This window comes from Trichomonas vaginalis, chromosome V (genome assembly GCF_026262505.1).
Source record: "Trichomonas vaginalis G3 chromosome V, whole genome shotgun sequence".
Classification (NCBI taxonomy): Eukaryota; Parabasalia; order Trichomonadida; family Trichomonadidae; genus Trichomonas; species Trichomonas vaginalis.
The window spans coordinates 12,423,272-12,437,242 of record NC_067207.1 but is presented as its reverse complement, the minus strand read 5'-3'; the positions used below and the strand labels follow the sequence as shown (position 1 = coordinate 12,437,242).

The following is a 13,971-nucleotide window of genomic DNA, read 5'->3' as shown; positions in this document are numbered from 1 at the left end:
AATTCATTTATTCTTCATTCAAAAGATTTATCAAATATTAAATTTAGAATAACTACCTATTTGATTGTGATTTAGAATTTATGAATGAAATATTATGGCAATTTCAAATAGAAAAAATAGCTGATGAGATAACGGATTAAATATTTATTTTTAAATCATAATAAATGATTAAACAACAACAACCACAACAACTTAAGGCGCAAAGCACCCAGGTCCTTCGGACCATTACATACGCCATATATGCATATAATTCAAAGACGGCAGAACAAACACAAAGGTTGAAATATGGAGATTTGGAGATAGTATTAAAAAATGAGCGTTTCGAATTCGTTTGCAAAGGTGGTGCAGTGATATCAAATATAAAAGAAATTTTATTTATGAATTCTAAAATTAAAGGTATAACGGATGATATAACATCAATTCCACCAGAAGAACAAAGATATTACGCATTAAATGCATTTCCCAAAGTTTTGAAGATTGGAAGATTTAATTTAAATGAGGAATTCATAGATGGTTTCCTAAATGACATAATGAAGAAGGCAGATAAGGAATATGTGGATGAAAAAGATAATGAAATTAAAGAAAGGGTTGAATGGTATCATGAATGGGCATCGAAGATTTTTAAAACTAAAGCTGATACAGGATGGGTTTCAGGATGTTTAGACCTTAAAGCGGATAAAACTTATGTTAACGATGAGTTAGAGAAGAAAGCGGATAAGGAATGTGTGGCTAGTGAGTTAATGAAGAAGGCAGATAAGGAATATGTGGATGAAAAAGATAATGAAATTAAAGAAAGGGTTGAATGGTATCATGAATGGGCATCGAAGATTTTTAAAACTAAAGCTGATACAGGATGGGTTTCAGGATGTTTAGACCTTAAAGCGGATAAAACTTATGTTAACGATGAGTTAGAGAAGAAAGCGGATAAGGAATGTGTGGCTAGTGAGTTAATGAAGAAGGCAGATAAGGAATATGTGGATGAAAAAGATAATGAAATTAAAGAAAGGGTTGAATGGTATCATGAATGGGCATCGAAGATTTTTAAAACTAAAGCTGATACAGGATGGGTTTCAGGATGTTTAGACCTTAAAGCGGATAAAACTTATGTTAACGATGAGTTAGAGAAGAAAGCGGATAAGGAATGTGTGGCTAGTGAGTTAATGAAGAAGGCAGATAAGGAATATGTGGATGAAATATACCAAAGTTTGATAGGAACAACAAAAAATATTGAAACTATTGTTGGTGACTTTACTGTCAATGAAGAAAATAAATATTTTAGATGGCAGTTTGTACAGTCCTTAAAAAATGGTACACGGTGTAAACTCATTCCGAAAAATAACAATGAAATATATGTAAGTTATAAAAAGAATGATGACACACAAGTTAAAGTTCCATTAGAGAACAACTGCTACTTAAACTTATATGGAGACGAACAAAAGAAATATTTAAGAGTTTATGAAATGGCAGATATGACATTATCTGACCCAGCTCCAGCACCATATTATTATGACTATGGAGATGACGTCAGAACACCACATGTAGATGAACAAAAGTTAACATTATATTTAGATTATTATAGATATAAAAGATATAATGCAATAGAAAAAACGAGAATAGTATATTATTATACAGATGATAGAGATAAATATTATAGTCAAGATTTTACCTACCCTGAAAACATAAGATTATATTATAAAAAATATTCTAACACAAACCAGAAGAAACCAGAAATAGTAGCACTATATTTTAAGTTCAAAAGAGACAATCCTATAATATCTCATATGTTTGATTTAATGAACCCAGTAGGTTCTATTTATACATCTATGGATGCAAGAGGTCCTCAAGTAATGTTTGGTGTTGGTGCATGGGAACAAATAGTCGACAGGTTTTTGTATTGTGCAAACTCTTCAAAGGAAACAGGTGGAAGTAAAACGATTACAGGTGAAAATTTAACTGCACATAGTCACTACATAGATTTAAGCACATCTCAAGCGGGTTGGCATAAGCATAGATATTGGGATTGGTCAGGAATGACAAAAGGTAAAGGATATGATGTTAAAGATGACGTTAAGTTTGCTATAAATTGTTACTGGAGTGACACTCAGGGAGAAGGAAACCATACACATTTCGTTTCAGGATATACACAAACAACAGGACAAAGTAAAGAATACATGCCACCATTTATGACTGTATTCACATGGTATAGAGTTCAATGAACGCTCAATGTTTGTGAAACGAACTTTAGGAGCTCCAAAAGAGTGAACGGTATAATTTAAATTTTTATTTTAGTATAAATGAAGATTCTACCATATGGTGTTATTGGAAGAGATAAAGATGGAAACCCAATATTTGATCCAAAGTTAAAATTCAAGTTACTGACAAGACAACAACTTGAAAAGTTGTTGAAACCAAAACAGGATGAGAAAATGAGAAAGAAAAAAATTTAAATTATGTAATTTTATTTTTATCATAAATGACAAAATTAATTAAGCCAACTATTTCTAAATTAATGATACCAATGAAATCATTTCATGGAGTACTTATCCCAGGTTCTTCACAATTAGCCAGGACAAGTGTTGGGACTCAAGGTGGAACATTAGCGAATCCATTCAAATTATTAACTAAAGATGAAGTTAATAAAATGATGATAAAATAACTGATAACAAAATTTGATTTCAGTGCTACCATGTTACCGGGTGACGCTCGGTTATGTTTCCGTTAATGGTTTCGGGTTATTCAATAATACTTTATTTTTGAAGAACTGAAGGTGCTACCATGTTACCGGGTGCTACCAGGTAATTTAATTTCTTTTAAAAATGGTGACAACATGACATTTTGACAACAACACTGGAGGAAGGCATTTATGAATTATTTTTGAAGAACTGAAGGTGCTACCATGTTACCGGGTGACGCTCGGTTATGTTTCCGTTAATGGTTTCAGGTTATTCAATAATACTTTATTTTTGAAGAACTGAAGGTGCTACCATGTTACCGGGTGCTACCAGGTAATTTAATTTCTTTTAAAAATGGTGACAACATGACATTTTGACAACAACACTGGAGGAAGGCATTTATGAATTATTTTTGAAGAACTGAAGGTGCTACCATGTTACCGGGTGACGCTCGGTTATGTTTCCGTTAATGGTTTCAGGTTATTCAATAATACTTTATTTTTGAAGAACTGAAGGTGCTACCATGTTACCGGGTGCTACCAGGTAATTTAATTTCTTTTAAAAATGGTGACAACATGACATTTTGACAACAACACTGGAGGAAGGCATTTATGAATTATTTTTGAAGAACTGAAGGTGCTACCATGTTACCGGGTGACGCTCGGTTATGTTTCCGTTAATGGTTTCAGGTTATTCAATAATACTTTATTTTTGAAGAACTGAAGGTGCTACCATGTTACCGGGTGCTACCAGGTAATTTAATTTCTTTTAAAAATGGTGACAACATGACATTTTGACAACAACACTGGAGGAAGGCATTTATGAATTATTTTTGAAGAACTGAAGGTGCTACCATGTTACCGGGTGACGCTCGGTTATGTTTCCGTTAATGGTTTCAGGTTATTCAATAATACTTTATTTTTGAAGAACTGAAGGTGCTACCATGTTACCGGGTGCTACCAGGTAATTTAATTTCTTTTAAAAATGGTGACAACATGACATTTTGACAACAACACTGGAGGAAGGTAAAAATAAATTCAAATCATACTTTATAAAGCTTCATTTACAGGTATTTCATCATCAGTAAATGAATCCTCATTATCGTTTGGTTCAACCTGTTTATATAATCCTTTCATTTCTTCTTTCAAAACATAACACCATGTTTGTTTACCATCTATTCTTCTATGTTTCCTATCACATTTATCCTTAATACTCATTTGGAAATTCTTGTCTTTCATGTCTGATGGTTTGCAGAATAAAGCATTTTCACACATCATACCTGCACACAATTCATCATAATGTGTATTTATCCATGCATCTAAAGGATTTGCTGATAATTCAATTAAATCTTGTTTGGCTTCAGTCATCGGTATGATTCGTACATTAAATGATGAAAGGTCGTAATTGATAAAATACGTCAGTAAATTATCATAAAATTCCTTTGTGCATGAATTCATCAAATTCTTGAAGTAATCAAATTGACCCTTGAATTTACCATTAACTCTTAAAACTACATATCTTCTGTCTCCAACTTCAATTTTGACGGGGTAAACGTTGTTAGTTACGAAAATGAAATTGGCAACATTCTGAGCTGTTCTTCTGGGTTGATTCTTTTCATTAATTCTAATCTCATTATCCGTTATAATTGATTTCAAAGCGTTGAAGTTTGCGAGTCTGTCTTCACCAACATTCTTGAGTTCATTAAGTACAAGAAACATTTTATTCTCAACTACTGAGTTGAAATTACCCGTTAGCTCACCTATTTTGGTAATGTTTTTACATGAATAACCAGCGAGAAGTTCAGAAATAATGTCCGTGAATCTGTTTTTACCTGTTCCCTGAAGTCCTTTCAAAATAATTGCTGTTTCATTCTTGATTCCAGGATGTTGAATCATTGATGCAATCCAGCCGAGAAGGTATTTATACACTTCATCATTATTATCACAAATGGCTTCTTTAATGAAATTCATAAACATCTCAATTTTTGAGTAATCAGGCTTTTCGAGAATGTTGTATTTATAACCTTGAAACGTTGAGAAAACATCGGGGAAATCAGATTTAAAGCAAACACCCTTAACAGTTAATGAAGACAATTGATTTAATAGTACATCCCATGCTGTTATTGTTTTACCTTCTTCTTTAAATAATTTAATCATTTTAAGTGACTCTTTCATGTTTGATTGAAGAACGAATGATATTTGATTCATTTTGTCGTGGATATTATAGTCCTTTTGAATGAAGTATTTGTTTCCATAATCTACAAAACGGATTACACGTGATAAATCCTCAATTACTTCAGAACTGTTTTTATACTGATGATTTTCAGCCTTGCGTCTAATATCTGTTATCAAAAACGAGTCATCAAGTTTTATATCAAATGTTATTTTTGGCTTACGTAATAAAGGTAAAACATATTCATCATAATATTCCTTTTGATATAGTTTTAGAATCTTCACCAAAACAAATGGAGAAGTCATTAAATATGCATATCTATCACGTGCTTTTTCAAAATTACTTTTTGCATTTTCTGTTAAACTGCAGAAGTTATAAACGTTGTCGTATGCTTCATTAATTAAATGATTAGGTAACGAATTAATTGCTTGAAACAGTGTGAATAATGTAACTTCTTTTTCTAAATTCATGTTTCCACCGTCATTATGTACTTCAAAATCACACATGCCATCAACTATGCTCTGAGCAAGTTTATCGTCAATGTTTACATCTTTGTTTTCATTCATGATAGTCTTTATTTCTTCGTTCTTCTGTTCAACTCTTACCTTAATATTCAAATCATTTAATATATCATTCACTGTTCTAGTTAATGTTGAATCATAACTTCCACGAATGAATGAGTATGTATTGATTGGTTCTGTTGCATTCTTGCGAACTCTTGAATCAGCCATAACCACTAATGAACGCTTTGAATCATCAATAGAAGTCATTATGTCAATATCATAATCATTGCAGGAATAACATTTAATCATTCTGTTCGAGGTTGAATAGAAGAAATTAGTGTTGCAATAAATGTGAAGACCTCCCGAAGCGGTTTTAACGATAACATCTTTATCTGAAAGTTTTGATAAAATATCTTTTCTAACTGTTTCTTTAAGTTCATCATCGTATAATTTATTGATATCAACATCTATAATCGTTAAATTTGAAATTTTATTTACTAATAAAGCCATACCGGTTTTCCTTCCTCTTCCTCCATCATGTTTGAGGTAGTTGTGTAAATCAATCATGTTTTCACCAATTCTTTCGTTGAGGGTTTTAGTTTCTGTCATAATTAATTCCTCAACTAATGAATCAATAACTTTTTCATCAGAAACGATATAGTTGCTGTTGTTGTTTGTTGCCGTCATTTATATAGGAATAAAAAAATAAAAATAATTTTAAAACTAACTTTATTTTTGGGCTGCATCAAATTTCCAGTGATGTTGTCAAAATGTCATGTTGTCTCATTTTTTCAGAGAAGTTAATTTACCTGGTAGCACATGGTAACATGGTAGCACCTTCAGTTCTTCAAAAATAATTCATAAATGCCTTCCTCCAGTGATGTTGTCAAAATGTCATGTTGTCTCATTTTTTCAGAGAAGTTAATTTACCTGGTAGCACATGGTAACATGGTAGCACCTTCAGTTCTTCAAAAATAATTCATAAATGCCTTCCTCCAGTGATGTTGTCAAAATGTCATGTTGTCTCATTTTTTCAGAGAAGTTAATTTACCTGGTAGCACATGGTAACATGGTAGCACCTTCAGTTCTTCAAAAATAATTCATAAATGCCTTCCTCCAGTGATGTTGTCAAAATGTCATGTTGTCTCATTTTTTCAGAGAAGTTAATTTACCTGGTAGCACATGGTAACATGGTAGCACCTTCAGTTCTTCAAAAATAATTCATAAATGCCTTCCTCCAGTGATGTTGTCAAAATGTCATGTTGTCTCATTTTTTCAGAGAAGTTAATTTACCTGGTAGCACATGGTAACATGGTAGCACCTTCAGTTCTTCAAAAATAATTCATAAATGCCTTCCTCCAGTGATGTTGTCAAAATGTCATGTTGTCTCATTTTTTCAGAGAAGTTAATTTACCTGGTAGCACATGGTAACATGGTAGCACCTTCAGTTCTTCAAAAATAATTCATAAATGCCTTCCTCCAGTGATGTTGTCAAAATGTCATGTTGTCTCATTTTTTCAGAGAAGTTAATTTACCTGGTAGCACATGGTAACATGGTAGCACCTTCAGTTCTTCAAAAATAATTCATAAATGCCTTCCTCCAGTGATGTTGTCAAAATGTCATGTTGTCTCATTTTTTCAGAGAAGTTAATTTACCTGGTAGCACATGGTAACATGGTAGCACCTTCAGTTCTTCAAAAATAATTCATAAATGCCTTCCTCCAGTGATGTTGTCAAAATGTCATGTTGTCTCATTTTTTCAGAGAAGTTAATTTACCTGGTAGCACATGGTAACATGGTAGCACCTTCAGTTCTTCAAAATAATTCATAAATGCCTTCCTCCAGTGATGTTGTCAAAATGTCATGTTGTCTCATTTTTTCAGAGAAGTTAATTTACCTGGTAGCACATGGTAACATGGTAGCACCTTCAGTTCTTCAAAAATAATTCATAAATGCCTTCCTCCAGTGATGTTGTCAAAATGTCATGTTGTCTCATTTTTTCAGAGAAGTTAATTTACCTGGTAGCACATGGTAACATGGTAGCACCTTCAGTTCTTCAAAAATAATTCATAAATGCCTTCCTCCAGTGATGTTGTCAAAATGTCATGTTGTCTCATTTTTTCAGAGAAGTTAATTTACCTGGTAGCACATGGTAACATGGTAGCACCTTCAGTTCTTCAAAAATAATTCATAAATGCCTTCCTCCAGTGATGTTGTCAAAATGTCATGTTGTCTCATTTTTTCAGAGAAGTTAATTTACCTGGTAGCACATGGTAACATGGTAGCACCTTCAGTTCTTCAAAAATAAAGTATTATTGAATAACCTGAAACCATTAACGGAAACATAACCGAGCGTCACCCGGTAACATGGTAGCACCTTCAGTTCTTCAAAAATAATTCATAAATGCCTTCCTCCAGTGTTGTTGTCAAAATGTCATGTTGTCACCATTTTTAAAAGAAATTAAATTACCTGGTAGCACCCGGTAACATGGTAGCACCTTCAGTTCTTCAAAAATAAAGTATTATTGAATAACCTGAAACCATTAACGGAAACATAACCGAGCGTCACCCGGTAACATGGTAGCACCTTCAGTTCTTCAAAAATAAAGTATTATTGAATAACCTGAAACCATTAACGGAAACATAACCGAGCGTCACATGGTAACATGGTAGCACTGAAAAAATTAAATTTGGATTGAGTTTAAAAATTCATCTTTATTAAATTCATCTCTTCCAACCAATTTATTTATTCTAATAAATTCTTTTATTTTTGCTTCACTCAGTTTAAGGATTGAACGGTAAGTTTTTAATTTTTCGATTATTTCTTTCCTCTCTTGATCGTTTTCAGCCCCACCACATTGCAGCTTCTTTTTATAATAGCATATTTTTGATTTAATTTTGTTTAGTTTCTTTTTATATTCATCATCTAGACTCTTGGCTGCTTCGTTGTCACTCATTTCTTACGAAATAAAATAATTAAATATTATTTAAATATAATGGAGTAATAAAATAAATCGGAATTTCTATTAATTTATTGTTAACCTCTACTAATGCATTACCGTTAATATATCTAACAAATTCAGCTATTGTGTCAAATCTTCGTCTTCTTTTTGTCATTGATTTATCAGTTTTTCCATAATCGAGATGAATCAAAACTTTATCCCCTTGTTTAAAATTCATGAGCCCTGAATTAATTTGTTCACGTTTAACATCATTTAACCTTTCCATTTGCTTTCTAATATATTCCCATTCTTTTGAAATATCATTTTTCATTTCCACCGGTTTCATGTTTATAGTTCTATGCCATGTATTATTGTAATAATATACTAACTGCTGTATGATGGAGTCATGATTTCCATCCCAGTATATCCGACCGTTAACCCCTAACGCATCTCTAAGAGTTCTCATTACCGCATCAACTATTTTATTATGAAACGTATATGGAGAGGATGAAAAGAAAAAATTAATTTGTGGGAAATAATGAGCCATAGCTGCCTGAAATCCTTTATCACCATCACCCCTGATATTATCTACTCTTTCATGATCTAGTAAGTATTGAATAGCTCTTCTTGTTTCCTGTTCTGTTTTCCTTTTCACTGGAATGCAATATAAATATCTGGTGTTAATGTTAATGGTGAATAAATAAGTAACGTTTCCTTTTGAATATTCTAAATGATCGATTTCGTATGAATATGGATGTGGTGCAAATGAGGGGCGACTAAATTTTTCCTTTAACGGTTGAATTTTTGGGTCAATTGGTTTATTTAATATCTTGAAATCCTTTTTAAAATCTTTTTGCTTCTTAAATGTTTGAAATGGATATAATAAAGTGAATGATGAAGGATTAACTGAAGGAGGAGGAGGTACTACTGTTGGAGGTTTTGGTGTTGCATGTGGTTTAATTTTATCTGCTTTGATTTTGGATTTCATTCCTCCTTTCATTAATTCTGGATGTATTTTATTCATTTGTTTTAAATATGCTGTATATAAAGGTTTGATATGCTTTCCCGCTTCGAGTTTATGTTGAAGGATGAATTCCAAAAGTTGATCTTCATTTAAAAGTCGGGCTGAATATGATTTAACTAACGAATCATAAATTAAAGCTTGTGCTTCATTTATGGTCTGAATGACCTGGGCGTTTTGCACCTTTGTTTTTTGCGGCTCAGGATTATATAAATTATATAATTCATCAATATCTTCTTCTGTTAATACTTTATTTTTGAAATCTTTCAATTGTTTAAGTTGTGATTTAGTTTTTCCCTTTGCATATTCATTATTTTTAATTTTGTCTTTAATTTTAGAAATTATTTTATCATGATATTTCAAAATTTCATTTTTATAATATGGATAATAATATTCCATATCATCACCCGTTATATTGTTATTATGTTTTTGGAGATATGATTTTAATTCATAATAAGTAAGAAAATTTTGATTAAATACTAAATCATCAATTAAAATTTTTAAATCTACATTATCCATTTATATAAAAATAAAATAAATGTTTTAAGGGCACCCACCTCTTTGATCAAGAATCACCTCATTATTAACGGTTCCTTTTGTCTCTTCTGTGGCATTTCGTTAAAAATAAAATTTTAAATTATATTAAATAAATGGCATACAACATCCATTTTCACAACATACAGCCTTAGTGTGTGCTCCTGTTAATGCAGTCTTACCGATTGTTAAGCGAGTCATTGACCCGTTTTGAAGTTGTAAATTAATATTCTGACCATCAAATATCACTTTATCATTTATTATATCCAAATAATTTTTAGGTGTTAATTGTTTATTTTGTCGTAAACTAACACCTTTCATTTTTTGTGCAATCTTTTTAAAATCACTTCCACCCATTGAACCGTTGAATGATGTATAACACTTGGGGCATAAAGCAACCATGTTATCGCCTTGTTTCTCAATTGCTAAACCCAATAACTTCTTCTCATGTGCTTTTTCTTCAGCTTTATTCTTTAATTTAGGTTTAAATTTCTCATCAAAACAGAAGAAATCAAATGGTGCGAATTTGAAAATGTTTTTATCATAAAATTTTTTATTGGTTACAATCGCCTGAAATGCTTGAGTGTTAGGAAGATTTGGATCGCCAGCAATAGCCCAATAAGATGAATCAGTATCACCTTCAATGAAATGAAAACGATTAACATTCAAGCATTTATACATAAAATCATAAATGAAAACCAAATACCAGTATTTAGCATTATCTAAAGTAAAGAATGCCTCTTGTAAACATGTTTCATATCTATAAAATCTATCTTTGAGCATCATTTGATACGTATCTTCACCTATTTCTCTTATGTTTTTAAACTTATTTGACATACATGCAACGCGTGCCTTCTGTGCATTCATTATTTTAGTCTTTGCGTAATTTTGTGTATTCATTGCATCGTAACCATATGATCCATTAAGTGAAATCTTGCAAAATAAACTTTTTCCTTTATTTCCTTCTAATTCAGCCTTTTGTCTTTCGTTCATAAATTCGTTCGCAAATTCATTAAAGCAAGTGTTTTTAGTAAATGTTAAAATTGATTGAATGTCATCAATGATAAAATGAAATCTGTCTATTAGATACCAAAGATAATAAGATGAAAATGGTTGATATTGGTTGTGTGTTGATGCTAACTGAGTTAATTTTCTCTGTTTCTGGTCAACTGGTAGATTGTTTGATTTCATGTAATTATACATAAAACTGCCAATTGTTTTTTCATCTGTGATAATATCTAAGTTTCTTATTATCGGTAAAAAGTTTATGTAATCATTAATGTATTTTTCATCAATGTGACCCTTTACTTCAGCCACGAATAAAGTATTTTTCTTTCTAATAATTCCCAATGCTTTTGCTTTCTTTGTTGCTGTATCACAAATGATAACACCATTCAATCTTCCCGGCATATACATTTTATGGTCAGTATATTGAATGAAATCATGAGGATTAGATGAAAATGATGAAGGATATAATGAATTAAAATCAACACCAACGAAATGAGTCATGATGTTGGTGGTGTCCTCATTTGATACAGTTTTAGTTTCTGGATTATATGAAAGTTTATTAATGTGCGTGATTCCTTTAAGATTAACACGATGTTGAACATTTGATAAACCACCAGTAATTCCATTACGGAGAATGTGATAAGCTTCAACCAAATCTAAAGTCATTGGTAAATTATTTTTTAATGCATAATTTCTTAAATTGATTCTTAAACGTTGAACATCTTCATCTTTATTTGATTTTACGACATTGCAATAACAACACATTAACTGACAATTTTCTTTGGTATGCGGTTTTTCATTATCGATTCTATCCAATGTTGGTTTATTTGCATATGTAAACGCTTTACCACACATTTTGCATTTAGATGAAAGGATTAAATTGTGATAGTATTGAAAATCATCCATTGAAACATTATTTTTAGTATCCCTTTCTGCTTTTTCATCTTGTTTCTTATATGATTCAAAATTTCAAAAATAAAGGGGGTGGTTAGTTTGAAATCTATTCCTCAATCAAGAATCACCTCATTAATGAAAATAGATGATTTTACAAAAAGAATAGAAGAGATTGAAGAAAGAATGAATCAAATAATTGATTTCATAAATTCAAATAATCATTAGTTTTTAAAGTTTCTTTTACTCGTTTATGAGGTCTTTGATTATGACTCCATTGATTCCATTCATGATTTAAACACTTGTTTTAATTAATTGTGGAATATCTAACATCATCTATATATATATAGCTTCTTTTATAAAAGATAAAATATATTTTTTTATGTATGGGTTGAGTGTAAATGTCTTACAATTTTGAACATTTTTAAATATTGATTTATTCTAAAACGTAAGAATAAAAACCGTAAGAATCATACATTTTTTACTTCATATGTCAAAAAAAATGATACAAAATCGTTCAATATTGTATGAATTCTTACGTTTACAAAAAAAGTCACACAACCCGCTCTCATATACTACTATACAAACAATAAAAATGGCATAGTATACAATATTTGCATGTAAACTCTATTAAAGGTATTTAACTTTTATTCTACATAAAAACTGAATATTAAACAAGCTCGCAACAAAAAAATAATATTCAAAATATTTTTCAAATATTATAGGTGTCATTAAGAAGTAAATCTTCTGGATATTCCTGTGGTATCAAATCCAATTGATCTATCTCGTGAAATTCGAATATATCAAACTCGGCCTTTTCATCTGTTTCATTTTCTATTTTTGGAACAATATTTTTACTCTTTTGAGACTTCCTACGTGTGGAGTACGCTTCCATGCACAACCCATAAACATTATCAACATTTGCGTTTCTTCTCATTAATTTTCTGTATTGAGATTTAAGCATCACGTCAGTTCTATTTTTCATTAGTGCTGCGATTTTCTTCCACTTTTTGCCTAATTCATCAACTTTTTGCAATAAAAAGTGATTTTCGTCTGGAGTGAAATCTTTATGGTTCACTCTATTGTCGAGGTAGTTTGTCCATCTATCTTTACATTGTCTCGCATTTCTTGATTGCATTTGCTGAGAAATGTAAGTCCAATTTATATCTTTTTTCCTGGAAAAGAATTTCACAAGATCTGTAAGCTTCTTATCTTCCTCTGCTGTGAATGGATTCTTGGTGTTTTTTGTTTGCCTCTCAGTCAGTGCTTTATCCATCAATAAAATAAATACAATGAAAACCTAACGCTTTTGAATTTTATTGAATAGATAAATTCCCCTCAAATTTCTAATACCAACAATGGACGATTGTTGCATATTATGCGGAGTTACATCATAGCCCCGATTAATTGAATGGTTTATCGGTTCAATCTTCTGAAAAATCGCGATAAAATTTTTCACATTTTTATATGATTTGACATCATTTTTCTGAGGAATTTAGCTACATATCCTTTAGTATATAATCGAAAATTTCATAGTGATCTAAATTAATTTGACAAAATGGCCAAATGTTTCATAAAATTCAATTGATAATTCAAAGTTTCCAAATTTTTGGATTACTGTCATCCTAAAAAAATGAAATATGGATTACCCCTAGTTATTTTTCTTGAAATTAAGTCCGTACAGTACAATAACACGCTTCTTAGTTTATCACCCACTTTCGGAAATCTAAATTCCAAAAAAAATTATTCATTATGCAATATTACAATTGTAATGAAAATGTATCATTAAATATATTGCAAATGTATTATTTCAATGATTATCAGCTTCAAAATTGTAATGGGCTTAATATTTCGTACTTGGTAGAAAATGTTTCTCATTCTCTAATTCAGTAATCTAACGTTATTATAAGTTTTATTGATTCATTTATATGTATTTGTCGAGTATATACCAAATTTCCTTTACGAACAAAAATAATTTATACAAAAACTTCTATTATTAGATAATTCAATCATTAATTAATGATTCAAGATATGAATGATATTTGCAATTTCATCTTTTTCAAAATATATTTTGATGATCAAGATTTTTTTGATTTTTGACTATTTTGTCTCATTGTTTAAATTTTAAAATATGTTGGCATGTTGTGTTATTGTGTGTTTGTTTTAAGAATGGTTTGCCAGCATGAATCTATTCATACTGTGACTACCAATCGAAATGATGTTATGAT

The 13,971-nt window shown here is 30.8% G+C and overlaps 4 protein-coding genes and 1 pseudogene across 5 annotated transcripts, besides 1 other annotated feature; 1 reads left to right on the top strand and 4 right to left on the bottom strand.

Moving 5' to 3' along the window:
- Positions 1 to 9,829: part of a mobile genetic element that runs on past the window's edge.
- Positions 1,025 to 1,999, top strand: TVAGG3_0323600 (annotated as a pseudogene). Its single transcript has one exon. A coding segment is annotated over exon 1 (975 nt).
- Positions 3,722 to 6,034, bottom strand: TVAGG3_0323590 (uncharacterized protein; the record flags this gene model as incomplete). The annotated part of the gene is made up of 1 exon (XM_051230234.1): positions 3,722 to 6,034. One exon carries the CDS (start codon positions 6,032 to 6,034, stop codon positions 3,722 to 3,724), a length of 2,313 nt encoding a protein of 770 aa, XP_051099964.1.
- TVAGG3_0323570 (integrase core domain containing protein family) lies at positions 8,324 to 9,829 on the bottom strand (the record flags this gene model as incomplete). Its single annotated transcript, XM_051230233.1, has 1 exon — positions 8,324 to 9,829. One exon carries the CDS (start codon positions 9,827 to 9,829, stop codon positions 8,324 to 8,326), a length of 1,506 nt encoding a protein of 501 aa, XP_051099963.1.
- Positions 9,830 to 9,952: 123 nt separating this feature from the next.
- TVAGG3_0323550 (DNA/RNA polymerases family) lies at positions 9,953 to 11,707 on the bottom strand (the record flags this gene model as incomplete). Its single annotated transcript, XM_051230232.1, has 1 exon — positions 9,953 to 11,707. One exon carries the CDS (start codon positions 11,705 to 11,707, stop codon positions 9,953 to 9,955), a length of 1,755 nt encoding a protein of 584 aa, XP_051099962.1.
- A 658-nt stretch (positions 11,708 to 12,365) lies between these two features.
- TVAGG3_0323540 (RNA polymerase II transcription regulator recruiting protein) lies at positions 12,366 to 13,071 on the bottom strand (the record flags this gene model as incomplete). Its single annotated transcript, XM_001581686.1, has 1 exon — positions 12,456 to 13,019. The coding sequence occupies one exon, from the start codon at positions 13,017 to 13,019 to the stop codon at positions 12,456 to 12,458; it is 564 nt and encodes a 187-aa protein (XP_001581736.1).
- Between the last annotated feature and the right edge of the window lie 900 nt (positions 13,072 to 13,971).